Source organism: Elephantulus edwardii, unplaced genomic scaffold (genome assembly GCF_000299155.1).
Source record: "Elephantulus edwardii isolate Elephantulus edwardi_28Jun2011 unplaced genomic scaffold, EleEdw1.0 scaffold00289, whole genome shotgun sequence".
NCBI classification, from domain to species: domain Eukaryota; kingdom Metazoa; phylum Chordata; class Mammalia; order Macroscelidea; family Macroscelididae; genus Elephantulus; species Elephantulus edwardii.
Genome location: NW_006400039.1, coordinates 2,536,229 through 2,562,723, shown reverse-complemented (window position 1 = coordinate 2,562,723; position 26,495 = coordinate 2,536,229). Strand labels below are relative to the sequence as shown.

The following is a 26,495-nucleotide window of genomic DNA, read 5'->3' as shown; positions in this document are numbered from 1 at the left end:
GGTCATCCAACTACTGATGACCTCACACCATGCCCTCTGACCAGACAGTGCCTGGGCATAGGACATTCCCCAGCACACGGGCAGACGGCACCAGTGTCAGCCTTACCTGGGAACCCACAGTGGAATGAGTTATACTCTTAAACATCTCAATCACCGTCCTCTGTTTTAATACTTTGGTCTTTTTCTTAGGAACTAGGCTATAGGTTCCCATTCTTCGTTTTTTCTTCCGAGATACTGCAGCTGCTAAGACAAAAGGCAAGCAAGCTAAAAAAAAGTCAAAAGGGGACAAGAGAGGAGAAGAAATACCATTCAAATGGCTTTAAAGGCAGGTGACCATGTACAAAGCTTGTTACCAAAACCACTAGCAAACACCACCATCATGTCTGAGGCCACACACACCACAGCATGCAGGGCAAAAATGAGCACTGCGCACTGCCTTGTCTGCTGGCTGCATGGGCGGCTGACGGGCCATCCCCAGTCACCTGTTCCACCCGGTGACTCCACTGAACGGGAGCACCACCATCAGGGAACTCAACAGCAGTGCCAGGGACCCAGCAAGATGCCATGAATGCATCGCTGCTGTCACAGCACGTCCCTCAGCTGACCAGCACACCTAAGAGTGTGTGAGCAAGAAAGCTGGGCAAGGACACAAGCTTGCAGCTGGGAGCCTTCCTGAGACTCACATTCCCATCAACCAAGTGTTCCCGGTGGATGGGCTTTAGAGAATGGGGCCTCAATAGTATTTTATTTTAAAAGTTTTGAGGTTTGAAATAAAATCTGGCCATCACTGCTTTGACAAAGAATTGTGTTAAAGTGCAGAGAGGAAATCACAATTCAGTAAAATGTAGACAAAGAATTTATACAAAGGCAGATAGTATGAGCAAGAGGGACCAGGGTATCCAAAGGAAAGGGACACAGACACTGACAGGCAGGCAGACAGATGGGCAAGGCGTGCATGTGGGGCAGCAGGCCACATGCACAGCCTCCTGGCCTCAGGGAAGGTTTGGATGGGTGGGTGATGCACACAGCTGTGACGGGGTGGGTAAGTGCGTACTCATCACTGAGAACACCCTCCAAGAAGACCTCCATGTCCAGGGTTGTCTGTTGTTACACCTGGGGCTACAATCCCATTCTGAGTCAGCGTTACATTTTAAAACAGGCCCTCTGTGAGTCTCTCTGCTTTAAAATACCACACACACTTTCACTTATTTGCTCCTTCTACCACACAGCTGGCTACCACACAGCTGGCAACACCTACTCCTGCTGGACCGCCAGTTCACATGAGCCAATGAGGAAGGCAGGACAGTGGTCAGTGTGCAATTGATGCCTGGAGGGAAGTAGGGGAGGGGTGCAGAGTGTATAGGGCCTGGCAGTGGCTGAGGGGGTAAGGGAGCAGGAAACTGGTGAAGGTGTTCAGATGGGCAGGGACACATGGAAATCTATTAGTAGAAACTGGTCCACTGAGGGGGTCCAGAAAAACCACAGTTTAGGGAGGACAGGGCCTCAACAGTCCAGGTGAAAACTCCTAACATGACAACTTCAACTATCAAGTGGCAGACAAAAATCACCACTTGTCTTCACAGGACTTAAAGTGAACATGGGCGAGACTCTACTGGATTACAGATGAGTAAGGAACCAAGGGTGGGCACACAGGCCTCCTCCTAGAGCCCAAGGCCACCCAGACATTAGTCACTCCACAGTGAGGGGTCTGCAAACACACCACCCACAATGACACGTGTTTAGGAGTGACAGTGGGACAGGAATTAGGCCAGTACCTTCAAAAATTGAAAGGTCAAGACAAGTGAAGCTAAAGAATGTCCTGCACTGATGGAGATACAGAAGCTAAAACCACTAAGAGTGGAGTGTGTGCCTCTGGGCTAGGTTAACCGGGCATGGGAGTGTGGGTGTGTGCATGTGCATGGATACATGTGTGTGCAAGTGTGTTGGAAGAGTGGAAAGATTAGCTGCCCTGGGCTGCGGGGAGTGTAGGAGGTGTGTTGGAAGGTGAGTGGACCCGTGTTTTCCTTCTGTGACAAAGGTGTGGGTGGGTGGGTGTATGCACGTGTACATGCGCGCTGTCGAAGCTGCTGGCACAAAAGGTCAACTAAAGAGCCAGACAACGTGTCCAGATGAGAGAGAACTGAAGGCATCTTGCAGGACATGAGCCTAACGCACACCACAGCCTCACAACCTGACAGCAGAACTAGATAGAAGCCAGCAGTGGCCACAACTGACCATTCTCATCAGAGTCATGGCTGATGGACCAAGACAGAACAGAGCTGGCATTTTCCCAGTGCCACAGAGAAGGCATACTTACTACCATATTGACTGGGAAGGAAAGGACTGAGACCACTAGCCTGGGATACCCTTTAAACCCTGAACCCAAACTAGCCCGTGAGGCCACCTGGAACTAAATAACAACAACATCACCCACACATGCTGTGCTACTTCTAAAATTCACCTCTAAGAGATCACCTGGTCAACAACCACATCAAAACAAAAATGATCGCGTAAAGAAACAAGGAAACAAGATGGACAGAAATGGAACAACCAGATGGGAGGAGGAGAATGTTCTGTAAGGGTGAATAGTGTTGTCAACTCAATGAACAACTGTGTAGAACCTGAAGGAGGACCTGAGTGCTGTGTAAGCCACACTGAGACCACATGCTTTCTCAGAAAGGCCTGAATTCCGGGGAGAGCACGCTCCTACTGCCCAGGGCACAACTATTGCTCTCAGGAAGCACAGCACCGTATTCGGAGGCTATACTCCTGAACAGCATTCACATGGGGGGAGAGTAGCCAGGTATGGAAAAGTGAGCAAAGTCTACCTAAGAATTCTCTGTAGAGTTTCTGTGTCTTTTCTGAAAAGTCTGATTATTTAAAAATAAAGGTTTTCAAGTCCAACATTATAGCCAGGTGACACTCACTTTAAAGTCTTCGAGGTCAGCAGACCCCCAGGTCTCTTTGGCTGCCCTCAACCACTATTTGCAGGAAAGCTGTCACAAACAAGCCTCTCCAGCTACACACCCCTCCCTTCTGCCTCCCCTGCCCTGACACTGCACCCACGACCCAAGCTCAGGGACTCCACTTATGAGAGGAAGAGGTCTGAGTGACCCTCACTCCCAGGTGGCTTGCCCTGCATCTTCTCATGCTGCCATGCAAGCAGCCTCCATCTCCTGCGAAAGCCTGTCCCCTCGTCCCACTGCTAGCACAGGTCACACAGACAAGTGGTGACAGAGCGAAGCCCAAGCTGCAGACCCCGTTAATCACAACCCTTCCCTGCACTGTGCTGCTCTGAGCCCATCACCCACATAGTCAGGCCAAGGGGAAGACCCTGAGGATGCACCTTCATCTTCCAAATGAACACAGACTCGGATTGTACAGCTCTAGGCAGGGTCCTCAACAGACACCTGACTCAGCTTACAAGTGCACCCAGCAGTGTCCCAGTGCAGTACATGCACATACAGCACCTCACACACCCTGCGAGCGGCAGCTCTACACCTACCTGTCTGGGACTTGGCGGTGGCCATGTAGCACTGGTTCTGAGGTAGCGACTGATGCAAGGGTGGGAACGGGGGTAATGGCTGCTGTCTCCCAAAGTCAGCCACGTTCCTGCTCATCTCCTCCTTCAGTTCCTTGTGGTCTCGGCCTTCACCAACTTCTCGGTGCTCCTTACTGGCTGCATGCTTCAAAACACAGACTATCAGTAACCATGATTCCACACAGGCACTCCACAGAAACAGCACATCCCAAAGCTCATGCCTTCTACCCACACTCCTTCAACTGAAAGGCACACCCTGGTGATAGAGGGAGCCCAGATCTAGGCCAGCAATTGGCACGTGCCACGTGCAGAGCCACAGGCCAGAGCGGAGGTCCTCAGCCTGACAACACCATCTCCGTTTCCCAAGGGAAAAAAGAAAAGGAGACGTTAAGAAGGAGAGAAGCTGCCAGAGAGCACACCTATGATCGTGGACTGAGAAGATGCTCTACTTGGCCCGGATAATTCAGCTAGACACATCCGTGGATGGGCAGCATTAAATACTTCGCAGAAGACCCTAACAGATTTTCCCTGGCTACTGTGTGCAAGCCTCTCAAACAATACTACATTCAAGCTCCTTTACTCAAATTTAACCATCTCCCCACCAGGCCTCCAGCCAATGGCCAGGTATACCATCACACCTGCTACCTGCTACCAAGTACACCATCACACACTGCTACCCTGACCCCTCACTGTCTCCACAGGGTCCTCAAGCCATCCCCAGTGCTTCTATATAGTCATGAACTCTGAGTGAGATGCCTCCCAAATCCAACTCCAAACCATCCCGCCCATGCTGGCTCAGAGCGACCCTCCTGAGAACTGGCCCCAGCTTTCTGGGCGTGTCTGTGCAGAAACAAAGTGCCACCTCACTCTCCTACAGAACTGCCAGCCCTTCCATTGTCAGCTGACCCTCCCAACCACTGCATCACCAGTGTTCCCATTCAACTCCCATTTATTGTGCACAGAGTAGGTGCCCTTCTGCCAGAGTCCAGTGACCACAAGGCTAACAAAAAAAAAAATGGATGGCAGAGACATTGCATGAAGAGGACTCGGAAGAGCTGTCACAGTGAGCTCTGGGTTCCATCAAGATCAGGTCCCCGGGGGAGGCCTGCAAAGCCAGGCCACAGGAACACAGCATCACCTGGAGTTTGGGGGTATTTGGACAGAGGTGCCAGAGGTGGTAAGGGAATGGTATCTCAGTCAGAACTCACGGCAGGTAACAGACAGCTGGACACACAGGCTACCGTGCAGTGGCACAGCACCAGAGCCTCACAGTGTCTGTCTGATCACCTCCATGTCTGTGGTTCCCACGAGGACAACAAAATAGAGGGCTACATGCCCCCTTAAGGCCCATGACAAGCCCACAGGACATGTAACAAGCACAGCTGAATAAAAGAGGGAACTAGCCAACAAAGACCAAACAGAAGCAAAGGAAAGAGGAATGAAGACTCCCAGCACCACTGCACCCAGAGGTGCTGGCACACAGTGCTAGGCTTGCTGGGCAAAGGAGAGCTGCAATAAAGGATGAGGCCAGAGCACATGACACCACAAAAACCTTTAGGACAGGACCTTAAGACTTCCATGCCATCGGAGGCATGGAGAAAATACCAGAAGTCAACCCAATTGTCTAAAGTGACACTGCTATGGCTTTCTGAAGATATGGTGGCATCACACATCACCCAGTAAGGGAGAAGCAAGCCCTGCGAGCACTACTGGTAGGTTCTTTTACAAAGAAACAAAATACTTCAGCCCTCAATGCTTCAGACAGTACAAAACAAGCCTCAGCTTTGCTCCTGTATTACTTGCCAGGGCACTCAGACCTCAGGGACACTGGGCACTTGGTTCCAGACCAGCATACAGACAGGGTCCAACGAATCTGCCTTCCTAGGCTCACCCTACCCTGTCGTCTCTCAAGTGTGTATTAGCACTGTGCATGAGCCTGAAGCACTGTGAGAACTGCCAGCATATGAAAGGAAGGAGTTAACACATGCGAAGGGGAAGGGACCAGCCCAGGGCTGCCACAGACACCACTGTGCGGCCAGCACAATCTAACGTGTGTCAGTGTCGTCTGTGTCCTGACAAAGCATTCCAGGTCCATGGAGGTGGAATCTCCCCACAGACAAGGAAGGTCCCCGGCAGGGTCTCATCTCTATCTCCACAGCACATGGATGGCACCTCTCTCCCTTGCGAAGAGGGGTCTGAAGCTGGGGAGAGATTGCCTGGGGCAGTGGCTCTATTCCACGTCAGGAGCATGAAGAGCAAAGAGTGACCTTGGATGAGCTAAGACAGAGCAAGTTCCTACTCTGGAATGAGGTGGGGCCCAGTGAATACAAACTAATCAGGAGTGGGACGCCAAATTGCAATGGACTTCACACTGGGCACCTTGGCCACAGCATATGCAGTGGGCAGTGTCAATGGTGGCTAAGACCGAGGGAAGGCAGTGGGAGTGGGGGCAGAGTGGGAGGGACAGGATCACCTAGACTGCTGGTCAGTGTGAAATCACAAAAAAGAGAGGCAAGCACCATGAGGAGAAGCACCAACCCAGGAGGAAAGGCTTCCCTGAAGGAGAGGTGCTGGAGACATGCCAGACCTCCACATCTGAGGAAGCAAATGAACACACCAGCCAGGCTTCGGCTGGAGAAGAAACAACACAATACAGAAGTTAAAAGAGTTCATCAGAGATCTTTGAGAAGAAAATAACATTCTCTAAACTAAAACCTCAACAAAAGGCATAAGCAGAAAGAATGTGAGGTGCAAGGAGATGAGCTGGAGGCCACCACAGAGCAGGCCCCACGAGAGGAGAACCTGAAAAAGAAATGAAGAGACAGAAGTCAGGCTGAGAGGACACACTGAGGGGGCCTTATCAGGACGCAGGGGCTGGGGGAGCTGCACCACAGCTTACTGGAGGGTACTAGGGGCACAGTGTGTGGTTCATCACAGCTCACCTGGGAAACCACAGCCCCCGGGGAAAAAGGAGAGAGACCACGTGGTGGCAACTGAGACAGGACAGTGGTGAGCAGCCAGGCTAGTGGGGCCCATGTCAGTCACATGGGCACAGCCCCCGTGGAGGCCAGCCTCCTGTTCACGCTGGAGGAGGCAGTCCTCAGCACAGCTCATGCCTCTCCTCTGTCATCCAGGGATCTACCCATGATCTCTCTACCGTTTCCCACAGATATCAAAGCCCCAGAGCAGAGGAGAACCTGCCCACATCATGGACGACAGCCTTGCTGGAGGACAAAGCTTCACACTGTCCTCACTGGTCACACCCCAGGAGCATCACCCACAGCACTGGCTCCACAGGCCCAAGGGATGTGCTGGACACCACAGCTCCCTCTAGCCCAGGCACACAACAGCAGAGAGCAGCAGGGGACACAGAACACTGGTAGATGCCTCACCAGGCCCAGCACAGACTTCGGCATGGTCTTCCGGGCACGGTGGACCTTGACATCTGGGCCTGGGGGCGCCGGTGCTGGCAGCGTCTTGTCCTCGGCATCCCGGCTCCCCTCCCCAAGCCTGGCGGGCACTGCAGCTTGCATCTGAGGAAAAGAGCCTGGAGTCCTTCCTTTTCCTGCTCCTCCCGGCAGGGTCTTGGCAGCATGGCCAGGGAGTGGGGGTGCCAAGGGGCCGCTAGTCCTCAGGGGCTGCCCCTGCATGGCCGGTTTGGCCAGGAAGAAGCCGTTGCTCCCAACAACTGCTGTCTGGGTGAGCTCGTCGGCTCGCACGTGGTTCTGCTTTCCCATGTCGGCCTCTCGTTCCGAAACCCCATTCTCCGCAATGCGAGCCGGCCTGTGGGTGCCCTCCTGCGAGCAGGCCTTCGCATTCTCCTGAGTGTGTCTTGCTGCATTTGTGTGGCTGCTGGCATCATTTTTGTCACAGGACCCGTTGGTTTCGCCATCTGCAGCCATGTGGGCCTCTCCTCCCTGCTTCTCTGCTAACCCTTCATCAGCAGCCATGGGTATGTCTGTGGGCAGAGTAAGGGGTGTCACCAAGAGAGCAAGCCCTTACTCCACCCAGCACCCCCACAATAAAGCTGACATTTCTGAAAGAGTCACTGAAGACTAACACATTCTTTGGGACTTAGCACGTGTTGAGACCTATGAGCATATAATTATGCCGTAAACAAGATAGTTGGCTGGCTAGGCATGGGGTAGATCCTGAAAGGGGCATGCACTCTGAGAGCAGGTGGCCATTTTCTGACCATTCACCCACCCATCAGGAGCCAGCTGGTGGTCCTGGCTGAGCAGCACACAGCAAAAGCTGGAGGGAGAGAAGGAGCACCCGTGAAAGGGTGGGTTAAGCCACAAGTTTGGCCAGAAGTAGCAACATTCTGTAGCCTCACATCTCTCAAGTGAAGCCCACAAACTGCTGATAAAAATGGAAACTGCTGATTGAGAGAACACAAGAACAAACGCTCACAAGTCATAAAAACATGAAAAGCATCTTCCTTTCAGCAGGTGAGTCGGTGAAAAGTCCCCAGCCTCTGGGTCCATGCTCCAAAAGAATTCAAAACCAATACCACCACCATCGATACACTCAGTACAATCCTATATAACAGGAGCGCCAAGATGTCAATCATTCTGGAAGCAGACTGCCACCTCTCTGTCCTTCAGAACAGGAGAAGCCATGTTTGAACAATCAACCTTTCAGTCAACAATCTCTAGGGTTCCTCCACAAGAGCTGGGCCTCCTCAAGACATGCACAGGGGTATTTGGACTCAGTCGTCAAAACAAACATCCACATCACAACAGAAGTCCCACACATCCATGCGACCACTTCACACACGAGACTCCTGCTTCACCAGACATGGTGCTAAGTCCCCACAAATCAGTCTATGGTATTCCCATCAAAATCCCAATTAGCACATACTGAGAATGCCACAAACTTACTCAATTAGCTCACACTTTTTTCCCTTCTCAAAAGAAGCACTGCCATGAAGTCTGTTCCAACTCACAGCGACCGTACTGGACAAAGCTGAACTGCCTCTACGGGGATTCTTCCCAGAACCAGACGGCCTCCCCTTTCTCCCATCGAATACACCACCTTCTGGTCAGCAGCCCTGTGCTTCACCGTTGCCCCTTTTTGGCTCTCACTGCTGTCAAGTCAGAACCAACACACAGTGACCACCCTTCGTGGTTCCAAGGCCCATCTTTCTCTCAAGGAATTGCTCACGGGGAATGTGAACCTGCAGAGAAACTCAACCTTTGGGTCAACAGCAAGTGCAACTCCCTGTGGACTGTACCATCGGCGTGTTCTTCCTTCTAACGCAGGTGTCACCATCCATAGTCACTCACAGGGCAGACGAACTACCCCATCGGGCACCACCATCAGGAAGAGCCTCACCTCGGTGACTCACAGGATAGGGGAGAAGTGTCCCACTGAGACTCAAGAACATAAGCCTTTACAGAAAAAAATAGATGGCATCTTTTTCCCACAGAATGGCTGGTGGGTTCAAATTACCAATCACAGAGAAAGACCCCAGTGCATTCACCAAGTCAAGTGAAGAACAGATTCTAACTCAGAGCCGGTCACACACATGCTGTGAGGTCAGAGAGAAGGCCTGTCAGGGCTTGCCTGACCAAGCTGGGGAAGCGCAGCATGGGATCCAGGGCAGCGAGGCAGCTCCCTCCCCACATAAAGCCCCAGGTCCCAGGACACTGCACACACAGGAAAGACACCACCTTCCTGCATACAGTCAGACTCAAGGGCAGCTTGTGAGGACCTGATCCCATACAGGGTGCCTCAGCACCTGAACACCGTTTCTTCACCTCAGGAGCCAGCCCAGATATGGAGAGGAGGTGCTGTGGAGCTCAAGTGGAAGACGGCAGTGCAGAGAGGTTGAGGTCTCCCCACACAGGTCAGGTTTCCCTGCCTGGCTGAGGTGTTCCTGCCCAGCCGAGCACTCCTGCAGGCGGAGTATGAACCATCAGAACACTGGGGCTGCCCAAGGACGTGGAGCGGCCCTGTCCCCAGGAGTGCAATGTGAAGGGTGCACAGTGGTACAAGCCCCCTCTGGAATTGGGGCCTCTTGAACTTCCAAATCCCCATCTCAGGTAGCTCTTCTATGTGTTCAAACATGTGTCTGGAAGACAGCAGAAGCCTGAGGAGAAGGCCTGGGGGACAGGTAGGTGGTGAAGGAAGAGGCCCAGCCTTACCGTCTTTGAGCAGCTCTGTCTTCATACAGGCGTCCTTCCCAGCCTCTCCCTTTGTCGGCACTGCCTGCTGAAAGACAGAAACCACTGTCATCCTGGTGGACAACAAGGTGACTGGGCAAGCAGGCCCACATCTGCAGTGCGAGTCAAAGTACAGAATCAGCCTCCAGTGTCTGGAGGACAGCACACAATCTGGCCATCCTCGGAGACAACCAGTGTGTCTTCATTGTTAGCAAAAATGGACAGGAGACTCAGCCACCTTTTTCGTAGTTAAAGCCATGACTCTTCCAGAACTTCTGAAATGTTCTCTCCCCTAAAAAGACACCAGAACCTTCTCAGAGCAGACCTTCTGCCATCCTCACGAACACCAACTGTGAACTCCGAAGAGTGAGTCATGGGGGCTCTAAGTGGTGGCTTTGCCCAACCCCATTCCCCTAAAAGACAACCCATGCCAAATGGTCATCTCAACAGCTTACAATAGCACATGTGCATCTATCACGATCCCCATGGGTCCTACTGGGCTCTGGCCACTATCAGTCCCTGGGTGGCACTATGTCACCAGTACCTAGGACTAAACACAGGGGGCAAGGGCTGCCTTCCCTGGAACTCACATGGAGTCACCTGCTCCCTTGGAGCAACTGACAGACCCCCAGGCCCATCAACCTCCAGCACAGAAACCCTTAGGGACTCCGTGAGCTGGAGAGCAGGAAGCCAGTCCATGTGAGAGCCACCAGCTTTCAGAAACTTTCTACAGTACAATAAAAATAAGATTTACTTTACAACCTACCATCTGAATGTTCAAAATATTTTTCCCCAGTTATATTTTGTTCTGTGCAATAAGGTAAATTCCTGATGTGGCCGTCACCTCCCTTCTTGGACAATCTGCCTGAGACGTTACCCCTAATCTTGTGGAGTCACTTTTGTCTTAACTGACACCCCAAAGGGTTTGTAACTCTGTCCAGACTGGTGGCCATTTTTTGGGCAAAGGGTAAAAATATGTGCTTTGTTATTCCTGTGTCTGGTGGCCAACCACCCCACTCTGGGTGTGTACTCTGTAGAACTGGTCAATCAACTGATATAAATGGCATCTTGGTCACTTGCTATGCAAATGAAGGGCCTGAAGTCTGCCCAGGAGAGACTGAGTGGTCAGTTTGTGGCCCTGCTGGAGGTTTGCTTAAGTATAAGTCCACTTTATAGATGTTAACATACAGCGGCAACAGCACAGAAAGACACAGCAAAGAAACCCCTAAAAGAGCCGTAATAGGGGTCAAGGGTTCTGAGAGCATCTTGAGGACAGTCCTCAGGGAGCCACATGTGGATGGAGGAGCACAGGGTACAGGCCAGCTCCCTCTCCTGGCCAGGACAGTGACACAGCACACCCCTAGAGTCTGTTCAAAAGTCCCCACGACTATCACAACAAAGAAGAAAAGATTACAGTAATGTTAAAAAAAAAAAAAAGTCCCCACGGTCATGGCGGCCAGTGTAGAAAGAGGCCTGCAGATTTTCACGAGACGCAAGGCTTCAGGTGGAAATATGGAGGAAATGGGGCCTGAAACACCAAATATCCTCCAGTTGAAGCAGCTTTAAAGTCTTCACAGACCAACACTGCTTGGAGTTCCTGGCTGCAACTACAGTGCATGGGCCAAGAGTGAGCAGCAAGGTGAGAGGGCTGGCGGCCAGGAGTCCTTTCCCCCACAGCCCATCCAGGGGTGCTTTCCCTGCCGTCTGAGCTGTGGGGGGAAACCAGAAGGGCACAAGGTCAAGAAAGAATCAACCCAGGGTATGGCTGAGCCTACTCATCCCATCACCTTACCAGGTAGGCCTGCCTGCATGTAGCAGGCACTCTGACACTCAGGGGGCCTCCCACCTGTGACTGTACACAGAGAGCAGTGCCCCGCTGGCCCTGCCACTTGGTGTCCACTGCTTGGACCGCTGAGGTCTGCACAGAGAAGTTCTCGTTTCTGGTTGACAACCACAATGTTGTAGGTCACACTCTCTGTCCAGGAAAAACTGGAGATGGGGTGTGCTATCTGCCCACCCCCTAATTTCAAACTATTTTCCTCAGGCCAATTTCACAAAGTAATTATAAAAGGGGTGGGGACACAAGAATGAATCCTTTCAATAGCCAGAAATTTTCTTCTCAGCTTTTGTCTTTTTGTTTTTCCTCTTGGCAGAAGGAACTGGTTCCTAAATATGGAAAACACAATTAATATCCAAAGTAGCTCCAGAAATTGTATTTAAGGGATTTAAAATCTTCAACTGTGCTATTTAACCCTTAGCATGGTCTCTGCAGAGAGAGAGAGAGAGAGAGAGAGAGAGAGCAAGGCCTCAGGTGCCAGGGGTGCTCAAGGGCATCAGGGACCTGGGACAGGCCTACACCCAACCAGCACCCAAAATCGACCCTCACACCTGAGGCCCACTACTGAGCAGCCTCCGTATGTGGTGACTGGCCCAGCCTCAACATGGTGGCTCAGAGGGACCATGCAGCCTCCACTCCAGCACTCTCCACCTGTGACCTCAGCCCTCTCATACTTTCCAAGCACCCATCCACTTGGCCAACCAGCCTCATCTGACTCCTCGTTTATCCAAAGGACAGCGAGGTGCTGGGTCACCACTTCACAGGCCCCTAAAAGAGGAGCAGAAAGAAAATATGGAGACACTGCACCCACTGCTGACCCTACAGCGGGTTTTTAGAGGCAATGAACTGCACAGGAGGCAGCTGCCCAGCCTTCTCTCAGACTAAGACCCTTAAAATGAGGGCCTATATGCTCCCGCGCAAGCTATTCTCCTACAATCCAGATCATGAGAATTCTCAGAGAGCTCAAACGTACCTCCTTCCCAACAAATGTCCTTCGCTGTGCACTGAGCCCACCTTTGGCCCCCCGATCCTTGTCATCAGGCCCCACCAAACCTCCACTTACCAAACACAGCATAAATTCATATCCTCTTCCAGCCTAAGAAATAACCTCTCAGTCTCCCTGTTGGTCCCTGTGTCACCTGGGCCCATGTTCTGTACTCTGTTCTGCCCATGCCCATTTCTATGTCCACATTCCCACCCACACCCATGTCCATGTTCCTGTTCACATGCAGCCCACACCTGTGCCCATGTTCCTGTCAACATCTCTTTTGTTTTATGTTCCTGTTCACACCTATGTCCATGACCCTACCCACAGTGTCCACGCTCCTGTCTACACTTGTACTTGTGTTCTGTGCTCCATCCACCCCTGTGTCCATGTTCCTGTGCACACGCCCACATCCGTGCCCACATTCTTGCCCATGCTGACATCTATACACACTCACAACTACTGGCACTGCCTCAATAAAATAGCATCTTGGCCCCATGCTCTCATAGGACAGCTTGCACTCACTCCTCTAAGTGCAGACCCAACCCAGCCCCTTCCCCAGACATCTAGCTGGTGGAAGCTGGTTGTTTCCTCATGGATTCTCTCTCTTCTTGCCTGTTCAAAGCACTGCCTCCCAGAGCGCTTCAGTGTCCTTCCCAATGATGGCAGAGCCAGGAGTGGTAAAATCATACACACACACTACTGATACTCTCCATTTCCATTTCCTCAGGCACCCCACAAGCCTGTGCTGGGACATGCATTCTCACTCAGGTCTTCTGTGACCTAGGCTCAAGGGTCCAGCCCAGGTACCAAAGTGCACATCCTTAGTTATAAAGAGCTTCTGCACCAGGAGTGCCCCTAACCCCCCGCAGAACCTGGCAGGCAGGCAGGAGCACACTTGTGCACATCCACACAACACAGGAAGGCCCAGAGGTGGTCAGCCATGGCGGCCAAGGGCTTCCACTCAGGAACTGCTGAGAAAAGCAGTAATGCCTAAGCCAGCAAAAGCTAGCTCTAACTGTCCCTAAAGACACATACCTCTTTTGGATGAGAGATATCTACCCTAAGAGATGTGCAAAAGTGTTCACTGAAACACTGTTTCACGAGCAATAGTTAGGGCCCCGAGTATCCCCAGTGGGAGAGTGCTGGAAATGCGCTTGTGGCAGTGACCCCAACAATAGCATGCCCCACCAGGAACCCATGCCAAAATCCTCCAACTAAGACCAGACACTGCAGGTCACAAGAAGCTGCCCCCTGTGGCCCTTGTTCAGAGATAACAAATTTACTAGTGCAATTTGGTCACTATGGGCAGGGTGACCCACTATGGGTAGAACAACATTTTGAGACAACACACAAGTCAACAGTGCTCAGTCCCCACAACCCCAACCCATGCTGACGCTAAGTCCTCCTGTAGAAGTGGAGGCAAACCATCTCGCTCCCAGCCCACCAAATAACTGAGCAGACAGTCGCACACGTGCTCTGGTGTCTCCACAGTGCACACAGTCCTCTGGCTCATCACAGGACCCTTCACCTGCAGGGCACACACCTAAAAGTAGAAGCCCACGGGCTGCAGGAAGTAAACCCCACATTTACAGGCACATTAAACCTCACCCGTTAGAGGGAAGGGAGGGACTTGGAGCAGAGTGCGACTGTCACTCCCAACTTCACAACAGAGCCAGGATCTGTGGGACACACCATCACAAGGCCCCATATGCTTTATGGAATCCCAGGAAGAGAAAAAGAAAGGGGTAAATCTGAAAATCAATGGGAGGAAACTGCCCAAACCTGACAAATGCATGACTTCCCTGTGCCATGTGAGTGTGCATGTATGCAGCACCTGACTGCCTGGGCTCCATCCCTCCCGAGCTGACATTTGAAGAATAAGTGTCAAGTTTTAAGAGGGCCCAGAGGCACAATAGGTGCAGAAGCTCCCTATAGCTGAGGATGTGCCCTGAGGTGCCCTGGCTGAACTCCTGGACACAGGTTACAGAAGACCTAGCACTGGCTTGCGGGGTCCCTGTGGAACAGAAAGGAATGGGACCAGCAATGGCATATGTGGGCCCTTTTGCCATTCCAGGATCAACAAACTCCACAGAAGCCCAGAGAGGGCCATAAGGAGACAGTAATCAATTGCTGAAAACAGGAACAACAAAAAAAATCTGCAGAGAAGACTGAAGCTGAGCATCATACTTCCAAGCATGATGTCCTTCTCCAATGACTGGTCCTTTCTGGGGACATGCCCAAAGCATGTGAGATGGAGCTTAAAAATCCTAGCCTCTAAGGAAAAACTTGGTTTCACCCTCTCCAAGACAGACCTATTTGTTTTTTCGGCAGTCTATGGTATATTCAAGACTCCTCTCCAGGACCACAACTCAAAGGCATCAAATCTTCTGTCATCCTTAGTCTTTGTCCAGCTCTCTAATGTACAGCAAGTAATTGAGAAGACCATGGCCTGGATCAGTTGGGCAGCTTAGTCTCTAGACTGAGACATCGTTGTTTCTCAGGAGTCTGGAAACGTCCCTGATAACAGATTTACCTAATGCAATTCAATTTTTATTTCCAGTGAAGTTCTTTCTTACAAATTATTAATTGAATGCACACCCATGTTTGTCACGGCTTTGTTCACAATAGCAACAAGCTGGAAACAACCTAAGTGGCCATCAACAAACGAATGGATAGAGAAGCTGTGGTATAGTCACACAATGGAATACTACGCTGCTCTGAAAAACAACGAACTCATGAAATATTATACAAAATGGGTGACCCTGGAGGACATTACGCTGAGCAAAGTATCTCAGTCACAAAAGGACAAATACTGCATAGTGCCACTGTTGTAAAACAGGACTAACATCGGGGTTGGGTGGAGACTGAGAAAGATGGGATAAATTATGTATATTGCATTGAAACAAATGAGGGAGAGAACTGTTTATAAGGGATATATGATTAGGTATTACTGTCATGACAGGAGTCCAGAATGAAGGCTGCATAGTGGAGTGCACTTTGAGGGGAGGGACTGTATAACAATGAAAGAATTTTTCTTTTACTTTTCAAAGAGAAGAGCGACCTGGGGGGTAGGAGTGGGCAGGGAGAAAAGTGCAACAATGAACGAATGGAAATCCAAAGTCTCTGTAAACTTTCATTAAAATTAATAATAATTTTAAAAAAACAAATTAATTAATTGTGCTTATACAAAACCTATACTTGGGCTAGGAAGCAATAGTCAGAACAGAGCAAGGAAACACTGCACGGTTCAAAACCAGAAAGGGTGTACCCCAAGGATGTGTCCTATTTCCATACTTTCTCAATCTATATACAGATCATCCGGGAGGCTGGGCTCTATGAGGAGGAATGTGGAATTAGGACTGGAAGACGACTCATCAACAATCTGAGTTATGCAAATGACACAACCCTACCTGTTCAAACTGAGGAGAACCTGATGCACTTGTTGCAGAAGGTCAAGGACTGCAGTCTTCAATATGGGTTAAAGCTCACTATCAAGAAAACAAAGATTCTCACCATTGGTCCACCTGGCAGAATCATGACAGACAGTGATGAGAATGAGATTGTCAACAGCTTTAGTTTGCTTGGCTCCACAAGCAACACTCTTGGTAACAACAGCCAGGAAGTAGCCAGGATATCAAAAGATGAACTGCATTGGAAAAGTCAGCTGTCAGGGACCTCTCCAGAGTACTGAAGAGCAACAATGTCAGTCTGGAGATTAAGATGCACCTGATCCAGGCCACAGTCTTCACAATTACTTACTATGCATCAGAATGCTGGACAATGACTGGGATGACAGAAAGAAAATTGATAAGCTGTGGTGTTGAAGAAGAATATTAAATATACTATGGAATATCATGAGAACAAACAGGTTTGTCCTGGAGAGAATGAAATCAGGCTGCTCCTTGGAAGCAAGGATTCTGAAGCTTCATCTGACATACTTTTGGCATGTTGCAAGGAGGTACCACTCCTTGGAGAGGGACTTTATGCTTGGATGGGTGGAAGGACAGTACAGGAGGGGAAGACCTTTGATAAGATGGACTGACTTAGTGACTGGGGTATTAGGGGTAGGTGTGCCAGAGACAATAAGATTGGCACAGGATAGGGCAGGCTTCAGAGTTCTTATACATAGGGTCATTATGAATCATAAGGGACTCACGGCACATAACAACAACAACAACAACAACATATAGCTCAAATTCTGATCACAAAAGGCAAAATTTTGCAAAGGGGATAAGAAAGCATGATCCAATGACATGTCATCTATAAAGATCTATTATAGATCCAGAGCCACAAAAGGAACTGATAGGAAGAAAACTAATGTTGAAAACATTTATTTAGTCAGACAAAAAGGACAAATAGTAGAGGCTATCACTGACCTGTTTATTAGTAGTCCCAGAGACTGCGGGGAGAGGAGAAAGCTAGCTTCATCTGGGTGATAAAACAGCACTGGAAACGGGCCATGCTGACTCTACAACATGACGGCTGACTCCTATGAAGTCACTGAATGCAATGGTACAGTGAAAAATGAGGGAAGGCTGAATGTTAGAAGGCAGAAGAATGTTTATAAATAACATGATTTCTGGCGAGCTCTGGTGGCCTAGTGGCAAGAAGCTGCACTGCAATCCCAGAGGTGCATGGTTCAACTCCACCAGATGCTCTGCTGGAGAAGGAGGGACAATCTCCTCCTGTACCAGTCACATCTGATTTGACGGTACAAACCAAATAATAAAACAAACAAAAAAACCACCCACATGACTTCTCTCTCTCTCACAAACACACACACACAATTAAGTCTACTTGCTTTGAAATTACTCTAGTGTATAAACTCTACTCATCTTTTTAAAAGCACTTACTAGACCAAAAGGCACTTCAGGATAAAAATACCCTCTAGGGTCAGCAGCTCCTCTTCTGGACAAAGGATCATGAGACTTAACACTTGGGTCTACGCTTGGAAAGACACCATACTTGCTCTCTCTCCAACATACACAGAAAACTGCGTTCCTGCTACCTGGCAAAAGCAGCAGTCATCTATGAGATTTTCAATCTAAAACCGGGAATCTCATAGTATCTTTGCCATCTGTGCTAGAGTCTGCAGGATGACATGAGAGGTGCCTGTCTTACTCAAACACCTACTCATTATCCTAAAACAAGAAGCCCTGGTAGCATAGGGGATTAAATGGCAGGGCACTAACTGGAAGGTTGGCTGTTTGAATCCACCAGATGTTCTGTAGGAGAAGCATAGAACAGTACGCTTGCGAAAGGATTTATGGCCTAGGAAACTCTGTGGGGGGAAGTTCTACTCATCCTACAGGGCTGCTCTGAGTTACAGGAATCTGGCAAGTGGCTCACATGACAATTTACAGTGAAGCACTCATTTTACTGTCTTCATTCTCCAAAGGAAAGAGGCCACTCAGGACCACTAGAGAAGTGCAGCAAGGCCCCAGACTGCCCACACCCGAAGGTATGACAGGCCTCCTGTCCTCAGGATGTGAACTGCACATCTGTTGCCTGCTACCAAGCTTTCTACTTGCTTGTCTACTCTCTGTCCCCACCGTGTTCCTTCTGTGTCTTCTTGTATCTATCTCCCCCATCATCACTTTCACTTCTCTTACAGGCCAACATTATGGTGCCTTAATCCTAATAAATAAGCTGCCTACTTCCAAGACCAACTTGAAACTCGGAAAGGAGGGGGGAGGAAGGAGGGGAGAGAGGGGGAGAGGTTGGGGGGGGTGTCAGTGCGCACGCACCCCAAGAAGCAGTAGAACACCCTGGTCTGTCCTCAGTCTATGACACTCTGAGCCAGGGAACTGATATCTGACTTGTGCATTTCTCTGCTTGAACAAACCAGCATCTACATCTGAATATTGACTTAAAGAGTTCAAGCTTTTAAGAACAATAAATGACATAGTTAAACCTCTACATCTTGTGATTCCTAACCTTTATAACATAACAGACAAAGTGCTAGTCAACAAGCCTTTTATTGTAAGCACTACCTTCCCTCTGTAACTTGATTGGTGCCACTATTAGAGCCTCTACCTGAAATATTATTGCTTTTCTTTTTTTTTAATTTTTATTGTATTATTTTTACATGTACCGTCAAATCAGATCTGACTGGTACAGGAGGAGAGTGCCCCCTCCTTCTCCAGCAGAGCATCTGGTGGATTTGAACCGCGTAACTCTGCGATTGCAGTGCAGCATCTTGCCACTAGGCCACCAGAGCTCCCTTGCTTTTCAATTTTTGACTCATGCAATTTTAACTTGTTAGTTAAATTTGTGTCTTCTAGGCTGCAACACTTCCATGATACATCTTCAAGGATATGAACATGCACGGCTAAGCACAACTGATAACAGTGCATCTAAATTCCAAAATCAATCTCCCTAATAGTCTATGTGTTTCCTACTGCCAAAGGGGCCCTTTAGAGTAGTGAGAGAAGATCTTCACCCTGAAACCTACAGCATCCCTTTCCAGCATGAAGTAGCTAAAAGAATACGTCGTCCCCTTTTTCCTTATGAATCAGGGTGAAGTCTCTCTCAAGGAGGAGTGATAGGGAATGGCAAAGGACACATGGACAAAGGAGATTAATCAGAACTGTCTTTGACAAGCACTGTGGCAACTGAACAATTAAAACAGACTTTCGGGGGGGGGGGGAAGAAGAATGAACTGGGGAGGAGGGTTAGAGAAAACAGTGCAACAATGAATGAATGAAAACCCCAATTCTCTGTAAATGTTCATTAAAATTAATAAAATTTAAAAAGAAAAAAAGAGTTCAAGCTTTACTTAAGCGCTCCACCATACATCTAATGATTCTTCTAGAGAAAATCTGACTTCAAAAGTTTTTCCCTCAACTGTCCAAAGACTCGCCCCAAGAACCACAGGTCCTGTTCCTGGGAGGGGGCAGGGAGTAGCACCTGAAAAAACAAACAGTCACCGTCACAGTCTATAACTTTATAATTCTGTTTCCTGGCTGGTTGGTGTCTACCTATCTGTCATCAATGTATATGTGATAAATCTGGTAATCAATTTGTCTCTCACTGCTGTCCAGCTGGTATGACTCAAAGCTGACCCTCTACTGGGTTTCTGAAGCCACTGGTAGTTTCAAACCCCTAGAGAAGCAGCACACTTTCTACAGACTATCCCCCACAGCGTCCTGATTTGGTAATGATGATGTTGTTTTGTGCCATCGAGTTGCTTGCAACTCATAGCAACCCTATGTACAAGAGCCCTAAACCCTGCTCTATCCTGTGCCAACCTCACTGTCTCTGACACACCTACTCCCATTACCCCAATCACTGAATCAATCCATCTCAATGAGGGTCTTCCTCTCTTGCACTGTCCCTCCACCCTCCCAAATACTATGTCCCTCAACAAGGACCGGTTCCTCCTTGCAACATGTCCAACGTATGTCAGACGAAGCTTCAGAATCCTTGACTCCCAAGAAGCAGGCTGGCTTCACCCTCTTCAAGACAAACCTATGTTCTCCCAGCAGTCCGTGGTATATTCAACACTCTTCTCCAGCACCACAGCTCAAAGGCATCAATTTTCTTCCTATCATCCCTAGTCATTGTCCAGCTCTCTGATGCATAGCACACAACTGCGAAGCCTATGGCCAGGCTCAGGTGCACCTTAGTTTCCACCCTGACTCACTCTGGAGAGTACCTCTCAGTACTCTGGAGAGGTCCCTCACGGCTGACTTTCCCAATGCAATTCGTCTCTTGATTTCCTGGCTGTTGGTACCAAAAGTGTTGATTGTGGAGCCAAGTAAACGAAAACTTAATCATCTCAATCTCATCACCATCCATTATGATGCTGCCAACTGGCCCAGTGGTGAGAATCTTTGTATTCTTGATGTTGAGCTTCAATCCATATTGAAGGCTGCAGTTCTTGACCTTCTGCAGCAAGCACTTCAGGTCCTCCTCAGTTTCAGCAAGCAGGGTTGTGCCATCTGTGTAACGCAGGTTGTTGATGAATCTTCCTCCAATCCTGATGCCATATTTCTCCTCATACGGCCCCACTCTCCCGGATGATCGGTTCTGCATACAAATTGAAAAGATATGGGGACAGAATACAACCCTGGTGGGCCCCCTTCCCAATTTTGAACCATGCAGTATCTCCTTGTTCTGTTCTGATGACTGCCTCCTGATTGGTTAGTACTGCTCCAAATTAAAATATAAAATCTTTCTTCTCACAGGAAGGACCCACTTAACATTCAAAGGCCTTGCTGATGGCCTCTGCACTAGAGAACCAACAGTGAGGTGCTGCTTCTGTAGAAGGCAAAGGTTTACAGAGGGAGAAGCCTGGACTCCACCACAGGCCTTCGTGTAAGTTCAGATGCCTTCTGCATAACCTGGGTAAACCTAGAAAGTAGTTTTGTCTGGAAGGTGCATGGAAGAGCCAGGGAACTGGGTGTGTCCTTAATGACCGAATGAAAATGGTTGTATATCATCCAATTTAAAAGTTAGGATCTTGATCAGTGATTCCCCAGAACCGTATCTGTAACTTTTTAAAAAAATTTATACTAGATTATTACAAAACTCGAATACATTGTTTTTCAGATCAGATTCTTCCAATTTCCCTCACCACCCCCACCCATCAATTTGTACAACTCCATGATTAACACCCCTGCACATTCTCATCCCTCTGCTTCCACCCTCTCCAAATCCCCCCTAAACTTCATACTCATTCTACGATAATTTTTTTTTGTTTTATTTTATTATTTTGTGTGTGTGTGTACCACCAAATCGGATCTGACTGGTACAGGAGGAGATTGCCCCTCCTTTCCCAGCAGAGCATCGGGTGGATTTGAACCGCGTATCGCTGGGATTGCAGTGCAGATTCTTGCCACTAGGCCACCAGAGTTCCCTGTTAATGGTTTTTTATAATATCTGTCCTTGTGGGACTGAGTTCGTTCAATCAGCCTAATGCTCTCCAGTTCCTTCCAAGTTAATAATTTACAAAAGCATTGCTCCTGCGTGCTACATAGTATTCCGCTGTATGAATGTATCATAATTTCTCAATCCATTCAATTGTTGTTGGACATCTAGGCGGTTTCCATATTCTTGTGATGATGAATAACGCTGCTATGAACACTGGTGTCCAAGTCTCTGTTTATGCCTTAGTTCTCTTTTTCTCAGAATATATTACAAGCAGTGGAATAGCTAGTTCACATGGAATTTCTATGTTCAGCTTTCTGAGGAAGCACAAAACTGCCTTCCAGAATGGTTGTAACATTTTACAATCCCAGATACCAAATTCATTTTTCAAGGAGATCGAACGGGAAACTGTCAAATTTATTTGGAGAGGCAAGGGATCTCAAATAAGCAAAACACTCCTGAGAAGCAAACATAAGATGGGAGGCACAGCACTAACTAACTTCAAAACCTACTACACAGTATTAGTAACCAAAATAGTATGGTACTGGTACAATGACAGGTACGTAGACCAATGGAACAGAATTGAGAACCCAAAAAGAGACCCAGCTATCTACGGTCAACTAATACTCAACAAGGAAATCAAAGCTATCAAACGGGGAATGACAAGTTCTTCAACAAATAGTGCTGGCGAAACAAGACTTTCACCTGCAGAAAGCTGAAATAGGACCCACCTCTCACTCTATACAAAAAAATCAACTCAAAGTGGATCAGAGACCTGGGAGTAAACCCCAAAAATCATAAAGTTCATAAGAGACAAACTGGAATCAATCTTAGAAGCCCTAGGCTACAGTATAAAGAGACTCCCAAATACATACAGAAATGCAAACTCTGAAGAGGCTAAAATTGATGAATGGGACCTTCTAAAACTTTGAGTATCAAAAACGTTTCCCACACTTCACAAAGACGACATTCAGATGGCTAACAAGCTCATGAAGAAATGTTCAAAATCCCTAGCTCTAAGAGATGTAAATCAAAACAACTATGAGATATCATTTAACAGAACAGCAAACATCAAATGCTGGCGAGGTTGTGGAGAAACTGGAACCCTTATTCACTGTTGGTGGGAGTGTAAAATGGTGCAACCACTGTGGAAGGCAGTATGGCTCTTTGTCAAAAAGTTGCAAATAGAGAGAGCCATTTGACCGAGCAATTCCACTACTGGAAATATACCCCAAAGAGACCATAACTGAAATCCAAGCAGATGTATGCACACCCGTGTTTATTGCGGCTTTGTTCACAATAGCAAGGAGTGGGAAACAACCTAAGTGCCCATCAACAAACGAATTGACAGAGAAGCTGTGGTATAGTCACAGAATGGAATACTACGCTATATTGAAAAACAAGGAACTCTTGCAATATTATTCAAAATGGGTGACCTTGGAGGACATTATGCTGAGTGAAGTATCGAAGTCATAAAAGGACAAATACTGCATGATGCCACTGTTATAAAACAGGACTGATATCGGAGTTGGGGGTAGACTGAGAAAGATGCATTCAATAATGTATACTGCATTGAAACAGATGAGGGAGAAAACTGTTTAAAAGGGATATGTGATTAGGTATTTTTGTCATGACAGAAGTCTGGAGCGAAGGCTGAATAGTGGAGTAGATCTGGGCGAGGGTTTGTAAAGCAACGAAAGAATTTTTCTTTTACTTTTCCAAGAGAGTAGTATACTAGGGGGGGAGGGTTGGGTGGGGAGAAAAGTGCAACAATGAATAAATGAATGGAAATCCAATGTCTCTGTAAATTTTCATTGAAATTAATAATTATTTTTTAAATGAAGGAAAAGAAAATTAAAATAAGTAAGAAAAACGAAACTTTTCCCCAACAGAGTGAAAAGAAAACCTACCAACCGGGAACAAACATTTGGTAATACCATCTTAGACAAGTCTCATAAGGAAAGTTTACAAAATACTCCTGGGCCTCCACAAGAAAAAGACTGATAACGCAATTACAAAATGGGAAAAGACATGTAAAGAATTTTCACAGAGAAATATATTCAAATGGCCAAACAGACACATGAAGAAATGTTCCAAATCACTGGTAATAAGAGATATGCAAACCAAAACCACAATGATATACCATCTCACTCCAATAACAGTGGCAAGGTTGAACAGTAATAAATGTTGGAGAGGATGTGGCAAGACAGGAACTCTTACACACTGCTTGTGGGATTGTAAAATGATACAACCATTCTGTAACTCTTTTTAATCTGCAAATGTTTGCATGGCCAAATCATAGCCCTCTGCCTGCTTCTTTAGTTCCATCTCCTAGTCATGAATTGTCCCTGCCACCAATTACGACTGGTTGACGATTCTGTCACTAGCCATAGAAATGGCAATCATGACTGTGATTCAGTGGATTCCACTGGACTCTGAGATTGTTGTTTTGTATCATCAAGTCAGAATAGACTCATAGCCGACCTTCTGGCCTGTCTTCTATGTTGTGGAGCAGATGGTGGATTCAAACAGCCATACATCAGGTTGGCAGTGCAGACAATGACATATAGCTGATAGTTTCCCTCATTCTAGAATGACTGTCTTTGTCCTATTTGAAGCTTAAAAGGCTTCAATAGGATATGTGTGGATCTGTCTTTTTTTCCTCCTTGAACTTCTCCAAAAGAAAACCAGAAATGTCAGAAAGTTTTTGTTATGTGTCAGTGAGGCGTCTCTGACTCACAGCAACCTCTGAACTCTGCTCTGACCTGAGCCAGTCTCACTGTTTTGACACACCTACTTCCATTACTCTTGCACTGTTCCTCCATCTTTTGAAGTATGATGTTCTCTTCCAAGGACTGGTCCCTCCTGGTCATATGCCCAAAGTATGTGTGTTGTTGTGGTTGCTGTTGTTGTTGTTGTTATGTGCCACTGAGTCGCTTGCAACTCATAGCAACCCTATGTACATGAGCTCTATACACTCTTCTATCCTGTGCCAACCTAGCCATCTCAAAACGCACTTATTCCCACCTCTCCAGTCACAGAATCGATCCATCTTATGAAAGGTCTTCCTCTCCTTCTCCAGGGAACATTCTGGCTTCATCCTCTCCAGGACAAACCTGTTTGTTCTCCTAGCAGTCCATGGTATATTCAACACTCTTCTCCAGCACCACAGCTCAAAGGCATCAATTCTCTTTCTATCAACCCTAGTCACTGTCCAACTCTCTGATGCATAGCACGTAATTGCGAAGACTATAGCCCAGATCAGGCGCACCTTAGTCTCCAGCCTGATGTTGTTGCTCTTCAGTACTCTTGAGAGGTCCCTCACAGCCGACTTTCCCAGTGCAATTCGTCTCTTGATTTTCTGGCTGCTGTTACCAAGACTGTTGACTGTGGAGCCAAGTAAACTAAAACTGTTAACTATCTCAATCTCTTCACCATCCATACTGATGCTGCCAATTGGCCCAGTGGTGAGAATCTTTGTTTTCTTGATGTTGAGCTTCAGCCCATATAGGAGGCTGCAGTCCTTGACCTTCTGCAGCAAGTGCTTCAGGTCCTCCTCAGTTTCAGCAAGCAGAGTTGTGTCATCTGCATAACGCAGGTTGTTGATGATTCTTCCACCAATCCTGATGCCACATTCCTCTTCGTATAGCCCAGCGTCTCGGATGATCTGTTCTGCATACAGACTGAAAAGGTATGGAGACAAAATACATCCCTGACGGACCCCCTTCTTGATTTTGAAACATGTAGTGTCTCCTTGCTCTGTTCTGACAACTGCCTCTTGGTCCGAGTATAAGTTTCGCATTAGCACAATCAAATGTTCTGGGATTCCCATTCTTCTCAGAGTCAGCCACAGCTTATTGTGATCCACACAGTCAAAAGCCTTTGCATAGTCAATAAAGCACAGATAGACATTCTTCTGGTATTATTTGCTTTCTGCTAAGATCCATCTTACATTGGCTATAATATCCTTAGTACCATGACCTCTTCTAAATCCAGCCTGCACATCTGGCAGTTCTCTGTTGACATATTGTTCCAAACGTTTTTGGATAATTTTCAGCAGAATCTTGCTTGTATGTGATATCAATGATATTGTTCGATAATTTCCACACTCTGTTGGGTCACCTTTCTTTGGGATGGGAACAAATATCGACCTTTTCCAGTCAGTGGGCCAGCTGGCTGTTCTCCAGATTTCTTGGCACAACTTAGTGAGCACATCCAGGCCAGTGTCTGTTTGTTGAAATATGTCAGTTGGTATGCCGTCAACTCCTGGAGCCTTGGTTTTTTGCCAATTCCTTCAGAGCAATTTGAACTTCCTCTTTCATCACCATAGACTCTTGCTCATATGTCATTTCATGAAATTCTTCTGTGTCAGCCAATTCCTTCTGATACAGTCACTCTGTGTATTCCTTCCATCTTCTCTTGATACTTCCTGGATCATTTAATATTCTGCCCAAAGTATCCTTAAGTATTGCCACCCGTGGCTTGAATTTGTTTTTCGGCTCCTTCAACTTAAGAAATGCTGAGCGAGTTCGGCCCTTTTGACTTTCTGACTCCAGCTCTCTGCACATTTCATTATAGTATCTTGCTTTGTCGTCCCAGGCTGCTTTTTGAAATTTTCTGTTTAGCTCTGATTTCTTGCTTTCTTCCTTTAGCTTTGGCTTCTCGGCGCTCTACTGCAATATTCAGAGTCTCATCTGACATCCATCTTGGTCTTTTCTTCTTTTTCAGCCTTTGTAATGATCTTTTGCATTTTTCATGGACGATTTTCTTGTGATGTGTGATGGAGCTTAAAAATCCTTGCCTCCAAGGAGCAACTCATTTTCACCTTCTAAAGCTGTTCGTTCTCTTGGCAGTCCATGGTATGTTCAATACTATTCTCCAACACCACAACTCAAAGGCATCAACTGTTCCATCATTGTCCAGCTCTCTGATGTGTAGTAAGTAATCGCAAAGATCATGGCTTGAATTAGGTATACCTTAGACTGGTATCACTAATATTTAACACTGTGGAGAGGTCCGTGACAGCAGTTTTCTCCAGAGTAATTATTTTTCCCCATCTTTTCATTTCTTGACTGTTGGTGCCAATAATGT

The 26,495-nt window shown here is 47.7% G+C and overlaps 1 protein-coding gene across 1 annotated transcript in view; it reads right to left on the bottom strand.

Annotated features, from left to right (window-relative positions):
* The window catches only part of EHMT1 (euchromatic histone-lysine N-methyltransferase 1), a 73,830-nt gene extending 64,079 nt beyond the window's left edge, over positions 1-9,751 (bottom strand). Inside the window, exons 1-4 of the mRNA XM_006900619.1 lie at positions 9,691-9,751; positions 6,934-7,499; positions 3,506-3,686; positions 107-264 (exon numbers count right to left, since the gene is read on the bottom strand). Coding sequence (XP_006900681.1) covers positions 107-264; positions 3,506-3,686; positions 6,934-7,499; positions 9,691-9,715 — 930 coding nt within the window. The 5' untranslated portion in view covers positions 9,716-9,751. The remainder of the gene's footprint in view (positions 1-106; positions 265-3,505; positions 3,687-6,933; positions 7,500-9,690) is intronic.
* Positions 9,752-26,495: the final 16,744 nt, after the last annotated feature.